Genomic DNA, 24,915 nt, shown 5'->3' on the forward strand with positions numbered 1-24,915 from the left:
ATGACAAAGATCGATAGTCTTCTCAAATGAGGGTGTCCCCCATGAATAAACGGCTGGACTCTCGACTAGGTAACCAGCTGCGTCAATTAGTACACGAGTAACCGATGACACACCGAACTGCCCTCAAACAACGCAACGATCGAACATCAAGATAACTACTGAAAACTCAGCTATTTCTTCCATGCGATCTCTCCTCTACGAGCACTTTTCAAAAAATAGGATCACATCATCTGCATGTGATCATCAGCTGTTTAGCTCAGCCACGAGCACCTGGTGATGGCGAAACGGTACGAACGAGTAACCATCAGCCTTGTAAAACTTGGATTGAAATTCCACCCAATGCAAACGTAACGTATGAAGGAAGCACTCCAGGACATCCATGAACAGCAAAACTCCAACGGTGATACCAAAGAGCACAGCGAAGCCCAGATAGATCCAAACCGCTTGAAGGCTACCCGTGGTTTCCAACATAGGTTGAAGAGTCTTCTGGAAGAAAACCAGCGACAGCTGTTGATGAGCCAACGACAGTGCCCATTGACGGAGATATGATGCTGTATGAGATATAGTTCCCAGCACATACTCTATGGTCTCGATGATCTGGTGAATGCACACCTCGCCAAAAGGTTCCTCATCATGTTCATCTTCATGACCCTTGTGTTCCCCAAGCAGAGGCTGTTCTAGATCACCATTCATTCCCGAGGAAGAACTAGCTCTACTCGAGAGCCTCCTTTTGATGAAGATGATCACCGGCTTAGGAATGAGCATCAAGGGAACTGCACAAGCAGTGATAATCATGAGAGTCTTCTGAATGTCCGACTGTCCTTCATACAGGGGTTGCCTGTTGGGCTGGCTCAGACCCATACCTATGAGCGTGTTGATAAGTGATGGTGCACCGTTGAGGTTGGGGTCTTGCGTCACTGGTGTAACCCATTTATACATTATCATCCAGTCCATGTAACCGAAAAAACATATCATGAACGCCAGCTGGGGGATACACTCGAAGACAAAGTCTGTCCACTGGCGACCATGAATAGAGTTACTGAATTTAAGACAAACCCCGAGTAGCATTTGGGCAACACCGAACAGGACCGACAATTTCATCTTTAGTGAGTTCATGAAGAGCAGCTCGTTATTAGCACCGTGCCAGGAGGGATCGATTCCGAACGGATAAGGGCCGTGACCGTCGCCACTATTAGAACTGTCGAACCATGGCTTGGGCTTCATCTCATAGCTGCTACCTTTTCCAAGATGCTGAGGGTCCTCATAACGAGAGTCCCCGAAAATACCAATGCCGACTGACAAAAAGTCGTTGTACATGAAACCAGCGTATATGGCAAAGAACCCCATAGCAAAGAGTAGATACCGAGCATAAGACAACCCCTGATGCACAGCATTGTCACTATATTTCCACTTGTCAGCATTCAGCAAGGCATATATGGCTACACATAACAACATCGCACCGTGGGCCACATCGCCGTACATGACGCCAAACATGAAGGGGAAAGTGACAATAGTGAAGACACCCGGGTTGAACTCTTTGTAGTGCGGGACCCCGTACGTCTCAACCAACTCCTGGAAGGCGTCAGTGAAGGCATTCCTCTTGATGTAAGTAGGGGGCGTCTTGCCCGTACAAGTAGCATCCGTGACGAGTGTGGCAGAAGCACGAGCAGATCCACCGAAAGAGGCATGGGCCAGCACGTGGCGAATGGCGTCTTCGTCCTCAGCAGCATACCAACAGTCAGCCCTCAGAGTCGTGCTCCCTTCAAAGAGATTCAGCGTTGCATAAATACTCTTTTCCTTGATACAGAACAGCTTCCACTCTTCAATGCGAGAGTTGCCGCCCATACGAATGGGCTCTAGGAGCATCCTTGTTTCATCACGCATGATTCTCTCGAAACCACGCAAGGCAGCTTTCTTGTCCGAGATAATTGACTCGAGGGCACGAGAACGTGCGCTACCCTCAGCTGTCGACGCTGGCCAAGCATACAACCTCACGCCTATCGCTTTACAGATACGCGTCAATTTAGCCGCCATAGCACTGGTGGCTGCATCCCCTTGAAAGTAGATGACGAAAACACTCTTTGGTTCAAGCTGCGTGTGCGCCTCTTCCTCGGTGATCTCAGTGAAGTGTGTGAAAGCTGTACCACGAGTTGCACGAAAGACGGTACGTGCGAAGGTCTCCTGCTGTTTGAGATCGATAACACCAGCGATGTTAGAGAACTGCATACCATTCATCTTCGCATAGCTCGGTCCACCAGCCTCACCGTCCAACAGAGGAGCATCGAGGCCGCCGCCACCACCACCTAGCATACCCTCAGCGATGCCGGCCCAAACAACATGGAGTTCCTCAACAGCAGCGTTGAGCTCAGCAGTGAGGACTTCGTTGTTAGATTGAAAGCGGATAAAACGATCATAGATTCCCTTCAGTTCAGCTTCTAAGGGATCCAATGACAGCTCATTGTCATGCTGCAAGAAATCATCAACACGGTTCTTGTAAAGTGGCATGTAGTTCACGTCCTCGAGCTCCTTGGAAAAGACCCTCAACATCCTCTCCATCTCCTCAATGCGTTGAATGTACTTACGATACGGTCTAAGCGAAACAATCAGCATGAACAAACTAACAAGCGAATGAACAAACCTGTTCATAGTGTTGTCGTTCATGTCCTGAAACATCATACTGGTCTCGTGACCAAGTATATTGACATAATGCCTAGCCCACTGCGCTGGGACCACGAGAGTACCATGGGTCATGGTCTCGCTACGCAGGATACCCATTTCCGAACGCCAATAACCTATCACTAACAGTGGCTCAATACCACTCCATAGCGAACATCCCCAAATTCAGCAGTAATTGATATGAACTGAACTCAGTATAGCTCATATTGTCGATATAGAAACAGTCCGGAGGCTGCCGGCTTGAATCAGAGTCTCAAGAGGAATTGAGTGAGAAAAAAGGACGGAAGGCAGTCTGCAGAACTGAAAATACTACGAATGGCTAGCTACAACAAGTCTAACCCTGAAGCTCGTCCTTGATGATGTCAAAGTGGCGATAAGGCACGAAGGGATAACCATCACCCATGTAGAACTTGGACATGAACTCCACCCAATGCAGACGCAAGGTATGAAGAGTACACTCCAAGACATCCATGAACATAAGGACACCCAAGGTGATACCAAAAAGAACGGCGAAAGCGCAGTAGATGAAGATAGGGCTGAGGGCACCAGTGGACTCGAGAGAACCCTGCATGATCATCTGGAAGAACACCACGGAAAGCTGCTGATGTGCCAAGGAAAGAGCCCAAATACGGAGGTATGACGCAGTATGGGATACGCAACCAAGAACGTATTCGATGGTCTCGATCATCTGGTAGATCCAGACCTCATCCATACCAGGCTCCGTAGGCTCCTCAGCCTCCTTATCATCCTTAGGGAGGAGAGACTGAGCCTCGACATCTTGCTGAGCAATAGCGGCCTGACGGGCGGCCTTCTTAGCCTTGTACGATCTCTCAATGGAGATGATGATCGGCTTGGGTAGCAGCATCAGAGGCAATGAAAGGAGAATGATTATCATGAACCATTTCTGGATGGTGAACTGACCGGCGTACAAGGGCTGCTTATCAGCTTGGCCGAGACCGAACGAGATCAAGGTGTTAATCAGAGAGGGGGCACCGTTGAGGGTAGGGTCCTGAGTAACAGGGGTAACCCACTTATACATGATCATCCAGTCCATGTAACCAAAGAAGCAGATCATGAAGGCCATCTGGGGGATGCACACGGTGATCCAGTCCAGAGCATCACGGTAGTACGTATCGTTGCTGAACTTGATGCAAACACCAAATATCATTTGGATGACACCGAACAACACAGATAACTTCATCTTCAGGGAGTTCATGAACAGAAGCTCGTTGGTGGAGTTATGCCATGCGGGATCAATACCAAAGGGATAAGGACCGCTACCCTCGCCAGTGTTGAGGGTGTCGAACCAAGCCTTGGGCTTCATTTCAAACAACGAAGCATGACCGTATTCAGCGGGATCCTCGTAACGGGAAGTACCGAACCAGTGAATACCAACACCGAGGAGATCGTTATACAAGCAACCAGCATAGATGGCAAAGAGGCCCATGAAGAGAATGAGGTATCGTGAGTACACCAAGCCCTGGACCATCTCATCATCACTGTACTTCCACTTCTTAGCATTCTTCACAGCCCAGAGAGCAAAGCAGGTGAGCAAAGTACCATGACCAACATCACCATACATTAAACCGAACATGAAGGGGAAAGTGATGATACTCACAACACCAGCGTTGAACTCCTGATAACGAGGAGTACCGTAGGTATCAATAAGAGATTGGAAAGCAGCAGTGAACTCGTTCTTTCTCGTATAGGTAGGAGCTGCCGTCTTAGGATCATGTTCATCATCAATAAGCATAGCCGAAGCAGCCAAACCGGAGCTTGCAAGCACTTCACGAATAGAATCCTTATCCTTGGTCGGATACCAGCAATCACATCTCATCGAGACAGACCCCTCAAACAGGTTGAGAGTAGCATAGATACTCCTTTCCTCGATGCAGAATAGCCTCCACTCCTCAATACGAGAGTTGCCTCCCATACGGATAGGCTCCAACAGACTGCGTGCCTCGTCAAGGGTGTACTTGGAGAAACCAGCGAGAGCACGACGCTTATCAGCAATGACAGTCTCGAGATCAGCGATCCTCTGCATAGCCTCATCCTTACATGAAGGCCACTGATAGATGTGGACACCAACAGCACTGCAAATACGGTGAACCTTAGCCGACATAGCCGAAGCCGCAGTAGTGCTCTGGAAGTAGATGACGAAGACGCTCTTGCGAGTATCAGGGATCTCCACGAACTGAGTGAAGGTGTTACCACGAGTAGCACGGAACACCGTTCTGGCAAAGCTCTCCTGATCCTCCATCTTCACAACACCAGCAATGTTAGAGAACTGCATGTGATCTTCTCTACGGCGAGAACCTTGGCCAGTGGGCTCGCCCTCAAGGAGAGGTTGACTCAGGCCCTCTCCTGCAGCGAGGAACCCAGTTGAAATGCTGTCCTTAACAACATTGAGCTCTTCAACAGCGGCCTCAAGCTCATCGGTCATCTCCTCATTGTTACTGTGGAAACGGCAGAACCTCTCATAGACTCTCTTGACCTCGGCCTCAAGCGAATCAAGGGTGAACTCATCGTCGTGGTCCAAGAAGTCATCGATACGGTTCTTGCTGACCTCGACATTGGGCATGTTCTCAACCTCCTTGCTCAGGAAACGAACCATACGCTCCATCTCCTCAATGCGCTGAATATAGCGGCGATAAGGCCTGAAAAACACAAGGTGATAAACCGATGAAAATACCAGTTAAACTGCCTACCTCTGCATAACAGAAGAGTTCATATCCTCAAACATAATTTGAGTCTTATGACCGAGTAAATCTACATAATCTCTCGCCCACTCGTGAGGTAGCACAAGAGTGCCGTGAGACATAAACTCACTTCTCAAAACTCCCATGTTGGTTACAAATAAGCACAAACTGATGAAGAACACAATATTCCCAACACTTACTAACACGTCACACATTCTCAAACCTAATCCAAAACAGCGAAAGCGGATATACTCAAACAATCCTCATCATCACATAAACCTATAAAAACTACTCAAGACACGTATATCCATCAACGAGTAATGAAGTGAATGAACTGAGCTGAGCATAAGCAAGTACCCAAGCTGAGACCTACAGCGACACAACTCAGATCACGCTGTCTCTGCTAAGCTACAAGATACTCTGAGAGCTGAGATGAAGCTATAGCCTGTCAGTAACGGCGATTACTAAATAGCTGATTCGAATCAATCTGTGGAGAATCTCTAAGACAAATGAGGGAAAGAGCCGTGAACAACCACGTGATACAACCGAAATTGAACAACGATAAAGTTGACATCATAATTTCGAAGCGAGCGACGCCATATATTGCCATTTGGGTAATGCCGAGCGTGACTACAAACTGTTTCTCAACACGGAAAAGAGAGTGGCCACAAAGAACCACGGAAACCACAAAGGACACCAAGAGTTTGAAAACGGCGAGGAGACCAATCCAAAGCTAAATGGACGAATATTCTTGAAAAAGATGAAATTCCCGTGCAGTACTGAGTACAGTGTTTCCCTTCTATGCCGGGTAATGTCCATACCTTTTATAACAGCCCTCTAGGAGCAAAGTTCGCTTAACACTCGGCACATGGTAAGTTCGCCACTTCGCGATGAAAGTCTCACCAGAAGCATATCGCAAATATATCAGCTATAATATTGCTAGAAAATCAGAAGTCGATAAAATACATTCAAAACGTAAAAGCTGGGGTCAATGATCACAACTACACAACTTGGCCGAAGCAACTTTCAAATTCGCAATGATCGTGAACGACAACATCACATACAAATTTTAATTGATATACCAACCCAAAGACATCCTCACACTCATAAGAGACTTAGTACAATCTTGGGACGCCACGATGTGGATGCAATAAATGGCGAATCGAATGTATGAAAAAGGAGGAGTTGAATAAACACGAGAAGAATCGTCTATCGCTTCCTTCAAGTAGTAGTAGTAAACACGTCATCAGCATCTACTGTTTCTTAAGCCTGAAGCTCATCCTTGATAATGTCGAAGTGGCAGAACGGCACGAAGGAGTATCCATCACCCATGTAGAACTTGGATTGGAACTCCACCCAATGCAGACGCCAGGTATGGAGGAAACACTCCAAGACATCCATGAACATAAGGACACCCAAGGTGATACCAAAGAGGACGGCGAAAGCGCAGTAGATGAAGATAGGGCTGGCCCAGCTAGTGGACTGGAGAGCGCCCTGCATAATCATCTGGAAGAACACCACAGAAAGCTGCTGATGCGCCAAGGACAAAGCCCAAAGACGCAAATATGACGCAGTATGGGATACGCAACCAAGCACGTATTCGATGGTCTCGATCATCTGGTAGATCCAGACCTCATCCATACCCTCTTCCTCAAGCTCCTCGTCAGTCTCACTCTCCTTCGTGATGAGGGCTTGCGCTTCTACATCGTCATTGGCAACAGCGTTACGGTTGTTCTTCTTATTTCTGATAGACCTCTGGATTTGAATAATAATCGGCTTAGGTAAGAGCATAACAGGGACCGATATCACCACAGCAAGCATGAGCCACTTTTGAACGGCAGGCTGGGCGAGGAACAGAGGTTGCTTATCAGCTTGGCCGAGACCGAACGAGATCAAGGTGTTAATCAGGGAGGGGGCACCGTTAAGGGTAGGGTCCTGAGTAACAGGAGTAACCCACTTATACATGATCATCCAGTCCATGTAACCAAAGAAGCCCAACAGGAAGACCATCTGGGGAATGGCAACGAAGATGAAGTCAATCCACTCCCTCATGTAAGCATCGTTACCGAACTTGATGCAAACACCAAATATCATCTGGAAGACACCGAACAACACAGACAACTTCATCTTCAAGGAGTTCATGAACAGAAGCTCGTTGGTCGCACCGTGCCACGAGGGATCAATACCAAAGGGATAAGGACCGCTACCCTCGCCAGTGTTAAGAGTGTCGAACCAAGCCTTGGGCTTCATTTCGTAGTTACTAGCATGACCGTATTCAGCGGGATCCTCATAACGAGCAGTACCGAACCAGTGAATACCAACACCGAGGAGATCGTTATACATGCAACCAGCATAGATGGCAAAGAGGCCCATGAACAAGAGCAAGTAGCGAGCATAGACCAAACCTTGCTGCATACCATCATCACTGTACTTCCACTTCTTAGCATTGGACAAAGCCCAGAGAGCAAAGCATGTGATCAAAGTACCATGACCAACATCACCGTACATAATGCCAAACATGAAGGGGAATGTGATGATACTCACAACACCAGCGTTGAACTCCTGATAACGAGGGATACCATAGGTATCGACCAAAGCCTGGAAGGCAGCAGTGAACTCGTTAGTCTTCGTATAGGTGGGAGGAGCCGCCCTAGGCTTGGCGATATCAGCCACCAGCATAGCAGAGGCAGCCAATTCAGACTCGCCGAGTACACGACGAATAGAATCCTCCTCCTTAGAAGGATACCAGCAATCACATCTCAGAGTAACATCACCCTCAAAAAGGTTAAGAGTAGCATAGATGTTCCTCTCCTTAATGCAGAACAACTTCCATTCCTCAATCCGAGAGTTGCCACCAACACGAATGGGCTCGACAAGGCCTCTGGCTTCATCACGAATGAATCTGTCGAAGCCAGCCAAAGCATGGGTCTTGTCAGCGATGATGCTCTGCAGCTCGTTGATTCTGACCCTAGCCTCGTCATGAGTGGCAGGCCATTGATAAAGGTGAACACCAACAGCACCACAGATACGATGGAGCTTAGCGGACATGTAACTGTTAGCGGCAGCGCCTTGGAAGTAGATGACGAATACACTCTTGCGAGTATCGGGAATCTCAGTGAACTGAGTGAAGGTGTTACCACGAGTAGCACGGAACACCGTTCTGGCAAAGCTCTCCTGATCCTCCATCTTCACAACGCCAGCAATGTTAGAGAACTGCATGCCCATACGCTCTCTACCAGTACCACGAGCAGTGGGCTCACCCTGCAATAGAGGAGCCTCGAGAGCCGCACCAGTGCCAGCAGCAACAGAACCAGAGCTGAGACTGTTCTGTACGACGTTCAACTCCTCAGTGGCAGAGTCCAGCTCAGCAGTCAAGTCCTCGTTGTTACCACGGAAGCGAATGAACTGTTCGTAAACTCTCTTGATCTCAGCCTCTAGGGTGTCAAGGGTGAACTCATCATCGTGGTCCAGGAAGTCGTCGATACGGTTCTTGTAAAGAGTGACATCAGGCATCTTGGCGATCTCAGAGTCGAGCACACGGAGCATACGTTCCATGTCCTCAATACGTTGGATGTACTTACGATAAGGTCTAACAAACAACAAGACACATCTAGGAGCACACCAGGGTCTTCTTTGCAGCTCACCTTTGCATAACGGCCGAGTTCATATCCTCGAACATGACCTTGGTTTGCTTACCCAAGAGGTCAACATAGTTTCGAGCATACTCGTGCGGTAGCACGACTGTGCCGTGAGTCATGAGCTCACTACGAAGGATTCCCATGTGTTGAAGCTCTTAAACAACACTAAATCAAATTAGAATCCAATCACCTCCAAGGTCACAAAGCGAACTATGCATAACCTTAAAAATTTTCGCAGCGAATGGCCAGCTGACGAAGTTTGCTTTGGAAACGCTGCATAAGCTTAAAATTGAGGAAATTCTGCAAGTGCGCAAGATCGAACGATCTTGGACGAACTCGCTTGAGATTCGACTATTTTAGCCGCTACTGCGATCACGGTGTAAGAAGACCTCATGCCAAGAGCACACGGTGTCCATGTATTGCTCGTTATGGAAGGGGAAGCTCCAATGGATTGAGACCTGGGGAACACTACTACGTGAATGCCCCCCTTTCTCGATAGGCCCCTCCTAATTGTTACAACCAATGGTCAGAATCTACAAGGCATCATCACTCGCCGCCAATTCGAGCATCCTCAAGCCCTCAGCGACAACCTCATCTAATCTCACTGAAGATGTCATCCCTCCGGAAACAATACCGTTTTTCATTTCCAACAGTCTGGACCTCAGTCTAGCCGCACAATGTGAGAAAGCCAGCACTAGGAAGTACACGAGAATCTACTACAACATCCAAACTGGACAAGTAAGTAGCACAACTACACCACCTCGGGAATCGAAAGCTTACACTTAGGTGGTCATTACGTTCGTATTTTCCCTCATCGGACTTGTTTTTTTCTGGATACTCGTTGAAGTACTGGTCCGCCGAAAGATCACCAATCAGCTGTAAGTGCAGCTCACAGGGCTCGTCTTGACCGAGGCTTACCTCAGTTACATGCAACGATTGAAGCACCCTCGCTGTAGGGGTGTAGACGCTTCTAATCTCGATATGCGAGACCTTCCACCGCAACCTGATAACCCTAACGGTTATTTCAAATCGATTCTTCATGGTGAGCTCACAGCAAGATCTACTGGGAATACTATCCCTACTTTACTGTAGCCGTTCGGAGTCTCAAGAATGCAGGCGATGACAAGCGAGGAGATGATGAGAGGCTTCTCAGTATCATCGGCCTTGACGCTTTCATGGTGCTTCGCTTCCTCAAGATGAGTCTTATATTTTGCACCGCAGCCACAGCGTGGGCTAATTCGGACCTACTTTGAATCTTACCACCTTGAACCTTAGATACGTTATGTTGGTCCTCGTCCCAGTGTACTACTCGCAACCATCATCAGGCGAGACCATCGGCAACGGCATTGCTTATATCAACTCCTCCCACATCAACAAGAACAACGTCACACATGCATGGGTTTCCGTGAGTTCCATTAATCGCTGACACGCGTGAAGCCTCGTCGTGGTCAGGTCATCAGCTGTTACATTTTGACCTTTTTCATATGCGGCTTGATGCGCTATGAATGGGAGCATTATGCACGCATGCGCACGGTTTGGCTCGGGCAGATTCAAGATTCCACGCGCCAGGTAAAACGTTGATGCCCTCAACAAATGCATCAGCATTCAGCACAGATACGACACAGTGTGATGATAGAAAGCATACCGCCTCAGTTCCAATCTCGGAAAGCTATCATTGCGTATTTCGAAAAGATCCTTGGAAAAGGCAGCGTTCATAGCGCGTAAGGATCCCACCACCTCACAGTCAGCTGAGACTTGTACCACGTATAGGGTTCACTTCAATCAGCGTTGGAGGAATATACGCTCGTTTTCCTCAGCTGAGCTTAGCAGTTTTCTCACTAATTATAGAAGTTTATATGTGAATTCGAATAGAAGTCCAGAAATTTCCGAAATTTCCTCGAAATTTTCATATTGTCACCAACACATCCACTTGACTATGTGCATATCTTCCCGTACTAACTTCGATTCTCCTGTTAGGTATGTTTGTCGAGGGACCGCTGCACTACACAGGATGCTATCGCAACGAACTCGGCGGCAATTTCTCGCAGAAATATCGTGTGATTCGGGAAGTGAGTTGAAGTAGCTGCTCGGTCTGTTACGTAGTGTTTGATGGTAGATGTCGACGATATTGAGAAAATGGAAGAGAAAATTGAAAAAACTCGAAAACGGCTCAGACTAGCCCACGAGACCGGCATGCTAACACGACGGGGCAGCGGTTACTCTCCGGCTATGCAAAAGGACTCGCCCCAGCATCGATTCGCCCGGCACGATTCGGCCGCCCTGGAAAGTGAGTTTCTATACTTCGTTTTTTTTTCAAATTTTTTTTGTTATAGGCGCAATAAAGGCTATTGATCGAGCAGTAGGGCTCATACCGTCGATCATTGATGAAAAAGACTGTGAGTCGATTCGTGTTCCTTCATCATGCTCACTACTGGCCGCCCTTAGGTACAGCTTTGGTCACTTTCGTAGACATGCGCTGTAGATCTGCAGTATCACAACTGAGTTTATCTCAAGAACCTAATTACTGGTAAATCGACTTGTTTCCGTTGAGATTGTGGAATTGAGAATTTTCCAGGCACGTTCGGGAAGCTCCTATGCCCAGCGATCTCATCTGGGAGAACATGACGGTTTCACGCCACGTCACACGTAAGTTTATCATCTGAAGTCTCTTGTCCTCGTCATTGCTCATTCTCTCAGAAACCAGGGGGAAAGTAGTCTTCGCGCTACTGCTGGTGTGGGGGCTCTTCTATACGGTGCCTATCGCTGCCATTCAAGAACTAGCTTCCACGCTTACGCTCAGTAGTAAGTTGCGACCGAACAGTTATGCGTATTTGAGTTTTCGAGATGGCTTTCTTCAATTCGAGATTAGTACGACTATAGACTACGAAACGCTTCTAAAACGTTGTTGTCAATCGATGCATATTGTTATCATGTTGATGTTGCTCAAAGTTGACTTTCGAAGGTGTTGAAAATATTACTTTGCATAACGATTCGGTTAGGCACTGAAACCAACGACGATCCAGCTTTGTTCAGCCGAGACTGGTGGATTCAACTGGTGCATCTGTAAGTATTCATAATGTATTGCCATGTTGCTGGTGATCACCCATCAAAACAGATACCTTCCCACGTTCCTACAGTTGGTACTTCTACTCGTCCTACCACAAATCTTCCGATTCGCAGCAGTCTAGTAAGAGTAGTTGTCGAGCGGCGTTATTGAGATTATATGTCAGTTATGAACGCTACAAGCTGAGAAGTGAAGTCACGATGCATGTCGCTCGACGATTTTTCGTATTCCAAATGCTCACAGTTTACGTCATCGTACGGTGGTCCCTTTGAGTGTTTTGGCCTAGACCGGGTTTCGCAGGTGCTGGGGGAGCTGTGGTTGAATATAGGAGATATATGGGAGAAGTACTCAGCGGCTGATACTACGGTGTGTTTGCTGAAGGCGATTGGGAAGGTGAGGAGATATTCATACGCACTACGTGGTGATGATGGAAAAATCGAAGAAATTTTCGCAATTTTCTGTCCGTCGTGTCTACTACGAGGTAGTAGTAGTATAGGTATAGTTGTAGTGGGCTTGTATAACCATTCACGGTGCCCGGTTACTACAACTACTTCAGGTCAACGTTTTTTGTTGGTAGTAGTAGTAGTAGATTCCTGAGTGCAGCTGAGCTGCAGCTAACATCGTGTTTTCTCTCTCAGGACATTCCAAATGTGGCCGTATACTTCATCACCGTTGTTTGTGCCAAGATCGTCACTAACGTTGGGTACGACACGTCCTCCTTATAATCTCAACTGTGATGATCAGAATGGCCACGTTCCACCCTTATGAACTGTGCTATCTCCTTATTGGGTATTTCCGTATGGAACCTCAACAGCGCAAGTACTGGATAGAGGACGGCCGGCCGATCGAAAATCTGCATCCGAATAACGAGGAAAAGAAGGAAGTCGCAGCAGCAGCAGCAGCAGCGGGAAGCGGTATGAAATAGTCGTTCATCATATATGTTGACCTTATGCATAGGCATGGATCTACCACCTATATACGAGAATAAGCTCACCCCTCCAACGCGATGGGATCTGGCACATGTTTTGTACAGTGAAGACGTTCCCAATATCCTCTTCGTAAGTCGACTCGGTCAACGTATCGAACTGAAAATCAGTTATTAAAATCGGCTCCTTGAACTCTACGGGGTTTTATACTTATAGTTTTCTTGAAAGAGTTGACCGACACAGTGTGGCGAAATAGTCTTTTTATTTTTAGTGTTTTTTGAAGTGAATCAACTCCTATTTCCGTCTCTGTTCGAGGAGCTTCCCTTATTCCGAATATCACCTTTTTGTCAGGTCCTCAACATCTGCATCACATTTGCGGTCATCTCCCCTCTCGTGTTAGGCAAGTCTGATCATCGATAAGTTACCGTTGCATTCTCTCCATTTCAGTTGCCGGTGCGATCTTCTTCCTCTTCGCGTGGGTGGCCTTCACCTACCAGTTTGCGCATATGCATACTCACGCCTACGAGACGGGTGGGTTGATCTGGAAGCATCACTTTATGGTAAAAAGAGGAACTTCGCTCCGCCTTTTTTGACTGTCATTTTTCAGTGTATTTGCGTGTCGTTGGCGCTGAGCCATATAGTCCTCATCGGCGTGTTGATCGCCAAGTTCGACGTTCATGATATGGTAGTCCACGCGCAGTTCCTGGCAGTATCAGTGCTGCCAGTCTTCATGGTGAGTGTTATGGTCAACTCTTCCGCATTAGAATGATTATCAGTTCTTTTACTACCGTAATTGCGTCTCAACGTATACACGATGTACTGAGTACGTATCGTTGAGTGTTGCTGCTGGCCTTGACGGCTCTGACAAGAGCAGGTGGGAAATTGCTTCCTCCGGTAGTTGGCACATTGTGTGGTTTCTAGGGCGGCAATAGGCCAGGTCGATCCAGCGATTGCCGCTGGCTTTTCCCCTGAGCTCTACGTCCATCCCCTTATCCAGAATCGTACCCCTATATATGATATACGAGGACCGATACCACAACAAGTCATTGAAACCAACAAGCTGGCAGTGAACGTGGTGTCGTCTATAGCGAGCTTATCCTCGTCGTGTGAGGTTACAGATGAAGTGATTTCTGTTGGGCATTCCCAGGCTGAGGGTACTCACGACAATTTTGATGATGAAATTGAGAGCGTTTAAACGCTGTTTTCGTTAGCGTTCGTTACTGCTCATGTCAGCTTACATGGTGATTACCCTTTGGTGTCCACTGAGAACTGTGTTGTATTTCTTTCGAGTTGTCAATAGATGGAGTAGCAGTACATGCTGGGTCCAGCCAACATCGATGGACCACGATCAGAGGTGCAGGCTCGGTCATCATCACGACGACGTGCTGGGATGAGGGTCGCCTTCCCGCCTGATGATTCGGTCATCGGAGTGACGAACCTTGTGGAAATAGCTGCATTCAGAAGGCGGCAGTGTGATTGGTGGCCGCTGATACCGTCATCAAGTAGTTTGTTACGGCGCGTTATGGGAGAAACGCTATTTGTTATCTACCAGGTGAGATGGTACTTTTCTTGTCGCTGAGCTTATTTCATTCTTGCTTGTTGAAATTCGAATTACAGCTCCTGGTGGCTCTGGCTACTCGAGCGTTCCGTGTCACGACTACTTCCTATGTGGATACATCTGAGTATGCATGATGTTAAGGAACATAACGATACACACTTAGTTGTTCATGTAGTCCTGAAACTCCTTCAAGGTTGCCCTCCCAAAAGACAGCAGTTGGACTTTGATGAACGCCGCCTCCGCTGACGATCTGCCTCCCGGGATGGAGCCGAGCTGTTTGGCACTTACTCCTACTCAAACTTCCCAGGGGGCTACCGAGACGGGAAATACGGGCGTCTTCGTCTTCAACGAGCTATTACAGACTTCATATCATCGCTCGTCGGCAGCAGCGACTGGTCAGTCTTCAGCACCAAAGCTTCTGTTAGAGGCGATCTCAGAGGATGTATGGGGTCGTCAGAAACACGAAGGTTACGGCTTTCTAGAGCTACCGCAGGTGAACATCACTGATGGAAGTTGGTTTTACTCTTGTACAGACAGCCGGGCGTATCGAAGCTGAAGTCCCATTGTGGAAGCCGCCTTCCTCCCAACCCGAGAAGGATCTCTGGTGTGGGACATTCGATCCCCTCCTTTGTCGAGCCTTGATTGCATATGATATTCGAGGACAACAACAGGGAGGCATTATCTCAACCCATAGAGAACTACCACTCAAAGGTTCGTATATTCAAGAGTAGTTGTCCCTCATCATTCAGCACAGTGAATGATTATCAATCATCTTTCTTTGACGTGTCCATTCAACACATGACTGTGTATGCGTGCAACATTCACAGTCATGTGTATGACACCCTTCCGATGTGACATCCGCTCTTCATCTCCCTCATATCGAGTTCACGTATGCATCACACTGAGTCATTGTGATATCTACGTTGGCGTTTCGCTGCAGTCGTTTGTCTTCTCAAAATTGGTATACCAATATTGTTCAGGTGATCGATTCGTGAGGGGTGGAAGCAATGGAGCAGTCGAAGTGAATGTCGACACTATTGTTATCGACCGCTCTGGGCACGTCGGAGCTCGATACAAGTGAAAACCGCATGCCGTGCCACGCCCTTTCCAATCATCAGCCCTGATAGAATCTGTGTTGACAGCAGTTCCTTCCTTAAAAACATCTCCAGGGTATACAAATTGCCTATTAATACTGTCTCATTGTTACTCACCTGACTCCTATCGAGTCGTCCCTTATGCCCCCACTACACTCAACAGAGATGTTTCTCAAATGGACAATATTGATAGGAGTAGTAGAGTACTCGCTGACTGTATATGGTTCAATCAACAATGAGAATGGTGCGGTAAGGATAAAAGTATGGTGTGCCGTCATAGCGGCCAAAGCAGTGAGTAAAGCTATTCGAAATTTATCTTCGTCATACCTTAAGCCTTTGTCTTATCCCCTGATATGAATATACACAACCTCAATAGGAGAATGACGAAAGACATAACAATCATCAGAAGCATCCTCGTGTACTCCACAAGAACAATACATAAAATACATTACAGATTAAGTTGCAGCAGTGCTCTCGCCATCCCCATTGTGTTTACACACGGTTATTGGAGTAGCCTTGGTGACATCAAGATGCCGCAACCGCATCGACCCAAGCATGTTCTCATTCATTTGGGAGTCATCCACGGCCTAAGTCGAGCGAATAATGACCAAAGCATAAGAGCTAATGCCAAACCTGTATAACAAAGCCAACATGGATCTTCAGTTGTGGTATCGCTGAGTGCATATGGTGCATGACGCTCTTAGCCAGCCAGACAAAATTCCGCACCTACGACTAAAGTTGTCCACGATAATCATAGGAAACGAAACCTACATCAATGTCGATCTCAACCCATTCAAACCGGCCTGACGGATCCACACGCATCTGACGCAAAGTGTTCAAGCCTAACCGAACACCGATGTGATCATCAGCCTACACTGCCACTCTTGGTGATCAACACAGGTTTGCCATTGTACTTCTCGATCAAGGACGGGCGTATAAGAGACGGCAAATGTAAGTCCTTGAGGTTTTCGCAGATACCGATCACTGAACGCATGAACATCCTCCACAGTCTTCCTCAACAGATTCACCTTTGCACAGATGGGAGGAGCCGTTAGCAGCTGCGCCTTGTGGGACACTAAAATGAGTTTTCAATGGGAAAGTTCACGAAGAGGGGTTCATGCGGTACTTTTGAAAATGAGCTATTCGGAAGAACTCAGTCAACAGCTTCAAGTGTGGTGGGGCGTCGGCAGTGAGTTGACCTGTCTCGGGATCCATATACCTGCGAGGGAAGAAAAATGTCCTTACCAAGGTTCGAACTTGCGACCTCTGAGAGCGACAACTACCTCAGAGCATTCTCAGGGCTAATGGTGAAGTACGCAGCCACTGAAAAGCCGTGGTCGCTGTGGGGATGCTGGCCAAAGAGCTTCGGTCCTGCCTGATACGGCATCTAAAACGAATCAGGAGGGTATTGAACCCGGATGGATAGGTCAGGAGTGCAACAGCAAAACCATTCGACCAAATAACCCATTAAATACCTCAACGTTAACGATAACAACCCGAGGCAAACACGGGTTTTTGATCTTCGACCACTCATCCTTACGCTGTTCCGGCAATCGTCCTCTGAGCACTCCGTCCTGACGATACCACACAAGTTCGAAAATATTTCAAACCGGGAATAGTACGTGTATGTTATCAATTTTACACTCGTCTGATCTGAACATGTCGCATCCAACTCCATCATACCTACGCCACCACGACAGTAACTATGAGCCAATCTAAATGTCATGTGTGAATGTGAAGATTATTCCTAATTTTTCAACAAGCTCGTCCGAAATTAAGCCTCAGAAAATGATCAGATGTTAACGACTGTGTTCTTAACAAGTCGGCGAGAAATTCTGGAGTTGCCGGATACAGCACTGTGGCTAGTCATGTACACGATACAGTATCATCCCCCCGTGCTCACATAGGGGGACCGCTTGTGGTTTTATGGCCGTTTTTCATATAATCAGGACCACTCCGAACTTTGAACTGACTAGCATCTCCGACACTCCACGATGGGTGCTGCTGTGCGTTAGCAGGTGAATCTTCATCCAAGGGCGTCTGAAACACCATCCTTACCGAATCGAAGAGCAAGTTGACCATGGCTAGACGATTCTTATCGAAAATCAAGTAATTCAGAATCGCCCAAAATGCCCAACACTCACGTTTCATCATAACCTATAAATACATTAATATATATATAATACAACCTCATACAATAAATGTATACTAATAGTTTATTATATTTAGTAATTGATATAGTTATTAGATTTGTGTCGACTGAGTGACCTAATACACTATCTGATCCCGTACGAACTCTATTCCCGTATCAATATACCTGCAAGTACCCACCCCTACTCTCAAAGTGTGTGGGGATATATGCACATGGTCAGTTACATGTGTTGGTGACAATGTAAAAGTTCCGAGGATGAAATTCCAGTAGAACTACAATTCGCGAGGAAACTCCGGAGCTCAGCTGAGGAAAGCGAATGAATATTCCTCCAACGCTGTACTCTCATCCTAGCACGCCCCCCTATGACCATTCTAGGTATAGTCCGGCATCCAAACCCATACGTCGGGTCATCATCACCAACCACCACTGGGAAACCGCCGTGCTTACTCTCCGACTTCTCTCCCAAATCTGATGGATGCTGCTAGCAAAAAGCATTCCCGTTTCTACCCTACCCTTAGAGCCCGTCCGGCCTGGATGGAAGGGAACCACTGCACTTAGTCCCGATCTCAGTTGAGTCGGTATTACAACGCCAGCCCGGGCCATGAAATTCCTGTTCGTCGACGACCGATTTTTCTGAGGAAATCCACAGTAATTCCCACTCATATGATTGCCATCAATCGTACAGCGCGTTCGCACTTGACAGGTACGACTGATGAAAAATGCCATAACTCAGGATTCAACGAACGAATGACACTGAGAATGTCTATACCTTCAAAAATTGATCTTAAAAAGGATATTAGAAGTTTACGGTACATTTATATTATCTAGATTTAGGATCTGCTCTTATTTATATTAACGATGAGAATTTCACATATACCACAACATACACATGCGTCAAAATTGATAAATCATGATCGACTGTACGCCGTTTAATACCTCTACTCCTTCAGCCGCCCAAGCTTGCTTCCCTCCATGTCGTCGTCCATCATACTGATCATGACTGTGAGTAGGAGGGCAGCGGACCGGATGCCCTGATCGAGAGACCATCCACATGAATGTCCAGCCTAGATCTTATTACGTTCTCGACAGAATGATTCTTCAGCATCAAACCAGGTAGTCCCAGAAGCATCTACATGCACATCGGACGCCCATTCCTCGATACTGTAGTCAACAGCTCGAGAGGCTCCTCCCGCGATAGCCCGTCTGTCGTGCTCGGTAAAGCCGTGATTGGCGTCTACAGAGTCAGCGGCTGTGGTCTCATCCTCGTTGCAGGTACAACATTTACTTGACCTATTACCCATCAGGGTATACTGCTGAGAACGACATATAGTTCATACCACTCCTCCCCCACATCGACGACAAGTGAACCACACTGTATATTCGGTGTTTATTCTAGTATAGACGATATCCCGCCAAGAAGGTCATCCCAAACCTAACCCCTTAGCTCTACCCCACTCTAGGTCGGATTATCGAAGACTATGTCTCAACTAAACAAGGAATATCAGTGCAGTATCCTCTAGTGACAACAGAATGCCCTTCAAATACAGTGTTTGTCAAAGCCCGATCAAGATAATACACCCTAACCCAATGCGTTGAGAGAATGTGTACACCCCTCCACATATTCTAAGCACGTCCGGTTTTTCGACTCGTGGACAGCCACCACAACGAGTATCATCTTGCGGCTCAGGGAGGTATGTACTTATGCTTTACCTGATATGACCTCCAAGTTTCAGGGCCTAACCCTTCGTAGTTAGTGAGAAGTCGAAGATTGGTAAAAAGTTTTCTCCACACATTCTTAGCATACACGTGTTAAAATTGCGCCTCAAAATACCAACTTTTACTAGGGAAGTATATCTATAACCCCGTTACTGATGTAATGCTGTACATCTGGAGAAAGAGAATCGTTCATAATGGTATCCCTCCATGTTTCACACTGTGCACGAAAAACCGGATATGCTAAGAATATGTGGAGGAGTGTAGTGATCACTCTGTAGACAGGGCTTCGCTCCGTCGCATTACAGTTGAATGTTTCACAATTTTCGCCACCATGCGCTAGCCGGCAGCTCGCGTGCGCCACAGCGCAAGATCCAAAACGACTAGATTTCTGAAACAATTACTACTGAACTATTGTTTTTACTGTATTTAAAAGATCTATTGAACTACTTGTTCTACATGGTTATACCTAGAGTTCCGGGAGCTACTCGTTCTAGTAGAACGAGTAAAGCTAAGAAGTTCTTAGCTTTACTCACTCTCCCTGCAATACCGTCAATACCCGCCGGGCCGCGCAACCACCATTACTTAGCCAAATTTATAGAATCTTCAGTTTCCTGACCTCTGAGCCTCAATTCCCAGCCAGTGAGAGCACACAAAAAATTTTTGTGTCAAAAATCTCAGGAATCTCCATTACTTTCTAACATACACGGCTTGCATTAGAGTCATGGGAGACTGCAGGGATTCAGCAGTTAGAATCACTCGGCCGGAGGTATGATAGACAGGCATCTGCTGAGGGAACGTCTGCCCGAGTTGACGCGTTTGTTGTGGTAGCAAAACCACACACGTGTCCGATGCAAAGTAACTACAACAGGTCGACAGAGGGGAGGTTGACGTATTAGAGACGGTCCGTTATCAAGAAGTCTCAAGCGATAGAAGGGAGATGCGATATTCCAAAGGAATGTCACCAAGTTGACGACGCCAACGGTATGGCTACTGCGAGGTAGCTGCAAGTGATGGTCAGATGAAGGGGCACCCCAGAGGCCCTTGTAAGGAGTCTTTATAACGGGATAGAGCTCTTATGGGGGCATTAGGCCAATATGATTGACCTCCAGTTGGGCCTTACACCGCGGAGTCAGTTGCCATACGTTGTGGTCGTTGTACTGGGAAGGGGCATGTCTTCACTCTATAGATGTCCTCGTTCGCTTAGTGACATGGATGAATGGTGTCGATAAGGGAGTCATACATTATAGGTCTACACTTGAGCATATGCGACATGCAACAGACGTGGCGATGGGGGCCTTGAGCTTGGAGAAAGGAGTAGATACAGCCACGAGAGGGGATGGGTCATCCATTGACGATCCACCCTGTGACGATGAGTTTTTCTATCATTCGCTTGGTTGTCCAATCGGTCGCCATAGGGCGGGTTCCGTAGCTCATCAAACCATTTCAAGGGGCTTTTATGTGTTGTCTGCTGTATACTTGCCTTCACACATCAGGGAGGCATGGGAGTAGACAGGCCGTAGCCATGATTCCACTTATTACGCTTGGAGGCTGACTATAGCTCACAAGGCCCTTAGATTCAATCTAATAGATTGCAATAACGGCTACTACTGCTTCCGGGAGCTTGAGTACGATGAGGCGCCTAGTATCATCACAAAGAGGTTCGTTAGAGACTAATAAGGTCGATGGTCAGGCTTTCATAAAGCGCTGCATTCGCCATGCATGTCACCGGGCAGCAGCTCGAGTAGAGCGTATAAGACAAGGTTGAATATGGCTTGGCACATACGGTTAATCCGATGGACATTACTATGATGGGAACCGATTCAACCCTAGTGCGGTATATAGAGGAACGCCACAATGGTGTGATGTACTGTATGTTTGAGATGGTGAACTTGAGCGGAGCGAGGCAAGTTCATGGTATGTTGAGGGTGTCCTCAATGACCATCCACTACATGAATCCGTTGATGAACTTGATCTATGATGATGTCGAAACAAGATTTTACACCTTGTTTCGGCGCGTTTTGGTGCTCATCAGCTGCCCTGCTCAGTTTTGGCTGGATGCCCCCAAATATGAGAGCGAAACATGGAGGGATACCATTATGAACGATCCTCTTTCTGTTGATGTATAACATTAGATCAGTAGCGGGGTTATAGATATACTCCTCCAAAAAAAGTTGGTATCGCGAGGCGCAATTTTAACACGTGTATGCTAAGAATGTGTGGAGAGAACTTTTTACCAATCTTCGACTTCTCACTAACTACGAAGGGTTAGGCCCTGAAACTTGGAGATCATATCAGGTAAAGCATAAGTACATATCTCTCTGAGACGCAAGATGATACTCGTTGTGGTGGTTGTGCACGAGTCGAAAAACCGGATATGCTAAGAATATGTGGAGGGGTGTATATTCCAACACTAGTAGTAGAGAACAAGTCCTGATTGTATCAGTGATCGACAGCTACCACACCTAACCCTAATCATCATCAACACACCATTGACTTTATCTCCGTTATGACACAACTACACCCTGAGATTAGGGAACAATCACAACTCGTGTCAACCTCTACCACGGGGCATCGTATGTTGTCGCTAGTATATACGGTTCCTCATACTCATCCTTGTGGTCCACTATAAAGTCGTTCACCTGGTCGATGAAGTACTGCATGAACGAGTCCGGCAGAATATGTGGATAATCTACACCGCAAACGGCCATTAGTATCAGCAGTTGGACCCAGCGATCAATACCACCACGAACATAAGCTTCTCGGCACATAGCAAGAGTATAGGAGGAATGGTCAACACCATGTCGGCCGAGTTCATCCCAATACACATGGATGAGTTCCTCTTCCCATTTCCGCCGATCATCCGTCTTCACGTTAGAAACTATGAATTGGGCTATGTCAGCAGGGCCCTCCCCGACTGAGGCTTCAGGCCAGTCTACAGTGTAGAGCTTTTTGGCCTCGGCATCCCACAGTTGATTACCAGCATGATAGTCACCATGGACTAGCGTCAGAGGATGCTTGTGCTCTCTCAAGGACTTCTGATAAGCCTCCCAAGTGGAGTACTCAATAGCGTTGTCGATAAAAACCACAAGGCGCTTCTCCCACTTGGCAGTGTAATTGCGGTCACCGGCCTTGCCAGTAGAGATAGCCTTCTTGACCTTGGACCACATCCCCGCAACTTTACCTTTATAGTAGGTGAACATAGCCTCATGCTGACCCTGTACGTAGTCCCAGTTCTTCAGCCAAGAGTACTGCCCTAAGAGAGTCTGTGTGAGAGTAGACGGCGTTGCTCCCCAGTATTCAGCGTGGAATCTGGCAGCGACCTTAAATGATTCCTCCACCAATTTGTGTGGATCTTTGCATTTCTTCAGCTCCTCAGCCAACAAACCATTGCCGATGTTCTGCATAATAATCAACTCGCTTCCTCTAGCCCTACTCCATTTACTCAGATAAACCTTGGGGATGGGAACCGGCAAAGTGGACGCTATCTCGACGTAGAACCGGGCCTCGCGCTGAGCACTGCCGAACATACCAGCGAACATACGGGCTCCGAAAGTCTCCGGAATGCTCTTCACCACAACACTGTCGGGATGCCCATCACTCTGGCTAGCCTCAATCTTCACTTTCCTCACGGCTCCAACATAGCCGCCAGAGAGGGCGGAGTCATCGGCTGCCGGCCTCATCCCGCAGGATCGGAGAGCCTTCACCACAGGCTCAGTAGATGGCCTCAAGAGAATCTTCCGCTCGAATTGGATTCGCAGTAGATCAAGTTTGATAACGACCCAGTACTTGATGTAGACTAGCTTCACATAAACCTCCCAAGAGGAAGCCGCCTCTCTGAGAGCTGCCAACCAATCACACACCAATCGCATGTTGCTACGATCACAGATCGTTGATCCCCATGACCACTACTACTGCATAATGATACTACAAGCTCTCCACTCGACCCTGCTTGCTATCCCCCCCTCCACGTTTAACTCGACAGTACCACAATGAATGCTAATATAACCTATCGTTATACGGCTACAGGTAAAACTGCTCCCCAGTTTGATCCATCGTCTACCCTTGCGTTCCCTATATGGCCGGCAACGGATCCGATTCCTCCAATACGCTCTGATTTTCTCCTACCCTGCCTGGCCTTAATCCGGTCTGGATCCGGTCTTTCGTCCGCTACCAGCGTTGACTCCGTCCTCTCCTTCTCCTATCGCACCAACTTCTGGTGGTCTTCCAGCTGTCGGCGAAGCTTGGCTGGTTCGCCGTTTCGGTCTTCTGCGAAAGGCTCGTCGCTTTTTTGAGCCTTGCCGGATTGTACTCTGCATCTCTCCAAAAGTTTACACTGTTCATACTGTTGGTAGCCGGCGACCCCGGCCTGTTCACTTACATCATTTGAAACGTGTTTCCCCCGCCGCTGTTTCACAGCTTGACGATCCGATTCCTCGTCAGGAGGAGGGGGCGTGTAGCTGGCGCACGTGCAGTGGGCGTGCGCGGACAGCTAACGTTCGTGCATCGTGTGCTGCGATTGTGACGGCACGTTATGGTGACGTGACGCGGCGAGGGGAGCGGGGGGGGCGTCTCCCCGGTCGAGGGCTCCAGTCTCTCGTCTTCTCCCGAGACTAGTTCATAAGCCTTATCATGTCTGAGTTCGATACGTCAATCAGGGATAGCACGATAGAGGAGGATGCCTCTAACACTCGTTGCCACATTATTAGTCATAGCGACGTCCCTTTCGTTGTGTGCCGCAGGACTGTCTGCTGTTCTCGTTGCGCGGGCGAGATTGGCGTATAGCTTCTGTGTGGGATACCGATTCTCAGATCGATACGCATGTGTATGATCTCACTATCGTCGTCCATAATACCAAGCTGATATAACCCAAACCCAAGGTAGAAGTAAGATAAGAGTATCGATGTAAGAGAGAGACGAAGGAGAATCTCAGGAGGAGATTCGATAAGGGGTAGGTTCGGGCGTCACACTTGCACGTGCGTACACGTGGCACGTGGGCGAGCACACATGCACAGGGTCTTCGAGGAACAAGAGTTAAGATAAGCTTTCGGCTTTCCCCTTCTTTCTGTCGAGTTCAGAGTTGGATCTGTCTGACAGTTCCCAACATACGTCTATGTGGTTCACCGTCGGAATTCTATCTCTCGTCATCGTGGCTCAGGATGTGGTCCGAGGCTCGAGCCAGGTGACTGAAGTTGATGACATCGAGCAAGCCTTCCGGGAGTTCATAAGAATGTGAGATGCACCGTCAGATTGATAGCGTTAGTTGGCGTACAGCCACGCAGGTTCCCCTCTATTCCAATATCGCAGGTACAACAAGAACTATAGTTCGAAGGAACAGTACGAGGTTGCGAAGGCTGCGTTCGTGCATAGTTTGAGGGAGATAAACGATCTGAAA

At 47.6% G+C, this 24,915-nt stretch overlaps 7 protein-coding genes across 7 annotated transcripts; 1 reads left to right on the forward strand and 6 right to left on the reverse strand.

Moving 5' to 3' along the window:
• Positions 1 to 243: 243 nt before the first annotated feature.
• Pmar_PMAR016862 (conserved hypothetical protein) lies at positions 244 to 2,775 on the reverse strand (the record flags this gene model as incomplete). The annotated part of the gene is made up of 2 exons (XM_002765865.1): positions 244 to 2,590; positions 2,639 to 2,775. 2 exons carry the CDS (start codon positions 2,773 to 2,775, stop codon positions 244 to 246), a joined length of 2,484 nt encoding a protein of 827 aa, XP_002765911.1.
• Positions 2,776 to 3,010: 235 nt separating this feature from the next.
• On the reverse strand, positions 3,011 to 5,521 carry Pmar_PMAR016863 (vacuolar proton translocating ATPase 116 kDa subunit A isoform, putative; the record flags this gene model as incomplete). Its single annotated transcript, XM_002765866.1, has 2 exons — positions 3,011 to 5,333; positions 5,385 to 5,521. 2 exons carry the CDS (start codon positions 5,519 to 5,521, stop codon positions 3,011 to 3,013), a joined length of 2,460 nt encoding a protein of 819 aa, XP_002765912.1.
• Positions 5,522 to 6,638: 1,117 nt separating this feature from the next.
• On the reverse strand, positions 6,639 to 9,180 carry Pmar_PMAR016864 (vacuolar proton translocating ATPase 116 kDa subunit A isoform, putative; the record flags this gene model as incomplete). The annotated part of the gene is made up of 2 exons (XM_002765867.1): positions 9,020 to 9,180; positions 6,639 to 8,964 (listed from the first exon to the last, which is right to left on the reverse strand). Exons 1-2 carry the CDS (start codon positions 9,154 to 9,156, stop codon positions 6,639 to 6,641), a joined length of 2,463 nt encoding a protein of 820 aa, XP_002765913.1. The 5' UTR covers positions 9,157 to 9,180.
• A 2,062-nt stretch (positions 9,181 to 11,242) lies between these two features.
• Positions 11,243 to 14,198, forward strand: Pmar_PMAR016865 (hypothetical protein; the record flags this gene model as incomplete). The annotated part of the gene is made up of 14 exons (XM_002765868.1): positions 11,243 to 11,300; positions 11,347 to 11,409; positions 11,459 to 11,540; positions 11,589 to 11,659; positions 11,711 to 11,812; positions 12,013 to 12,076; positions 12,244 to 12,331; positions 12,378 to 12,470; positions 12,716 to 12,780; positions 12,822 to 12,991; positions 13,451 to 13,563; positions 13,611 to 13,736; positions 13,768 to 13,877; positions 13,925 to 14,198. 14 exons carry the CDS (start codon positions 11,243 to 11,245, stop codon positions 14,196 to 14,198), a joined length of 1,479 nt encoding a protein of 492 aa, XP_002765914.1.
• Positions 14,199 to 16,110: 1,912 nt separating this feature from the next.
• On the reverse strand, positions 16,111 to 18,410 carry Pmar_PMAR016866 (hypothetical protein; the record flags this gene model as incomplete). Its single annotated transcript, XM_002765869.1, has 11 exons — positions 16,111 to 16,242; positions 16,289 to 16,381; positions 16,427 to 16,497; positions 16,532 to 16,639; positions 16,684 to 16,730; positions 16,782 to 16,874; positions 16,939 to 17,030; positions 17,131 to 17,229; positions 17,714 to 17,812; positions 18,175 to 18,275; positions 18,320 to 18,410. 11 exons carry the CDS (start codon positions 18,408 to 18,410, stop codon positions 16,111 to 16,113), a joined length of 1,026 nt encoding a protein of 341 aa, XP_002765915.1.
• Positions 18,411 to 18,743: 333 nt separating this feature from the next.
• Positions 18,744 to 19,108, reverse strand: Pmar_PMAR016867 (hypothetical protein; the record flags this gene model as incomplete). The annotated part of the gene is made up of 2 exons (XM_002765870.1): positions 18,744 to 18,838; positions 18,886 to 19,108. Coding segments are annotated over 2 exons (318 nt in total), but the record flags the coding sequence as incomplete, so codon positions are not given.
• A 2,973-nt stretch (positions 19,109 to 22,081) lies between these two features.
• Positions 22,082 to 23,392, reverse strand: Pmar_PMAR016868 (hypothetical protein; the record flags this gene model as incomplete). The annotated part of the gene is made up of 1 exon (XM_002765871.1): positions 22,082 to 23,392. One exon carries the CDS (start codon positions 23,390 to 23,392, stop codon positions 22,082 to 22,084), a length of 1,311 nt encoding a protein of 436 aa, XP_002765917.1.
• Positions 23,393 to 24,915: the final 1,523 nt, after the last annotated feature.

The sequence above is a fragment of the Perkinsus marinus genome, assembly GCF_000006405.1.
Source record: "Perkinsus marinus ATCC 50983 genomic scaffold scf_1104296974312, whole genome shotgun sequence".
NCBI lineage: Eukaryota > Perkinsozoa > Perkinsida > Perkinsidae > Perkinsus > Perkinsus marinus.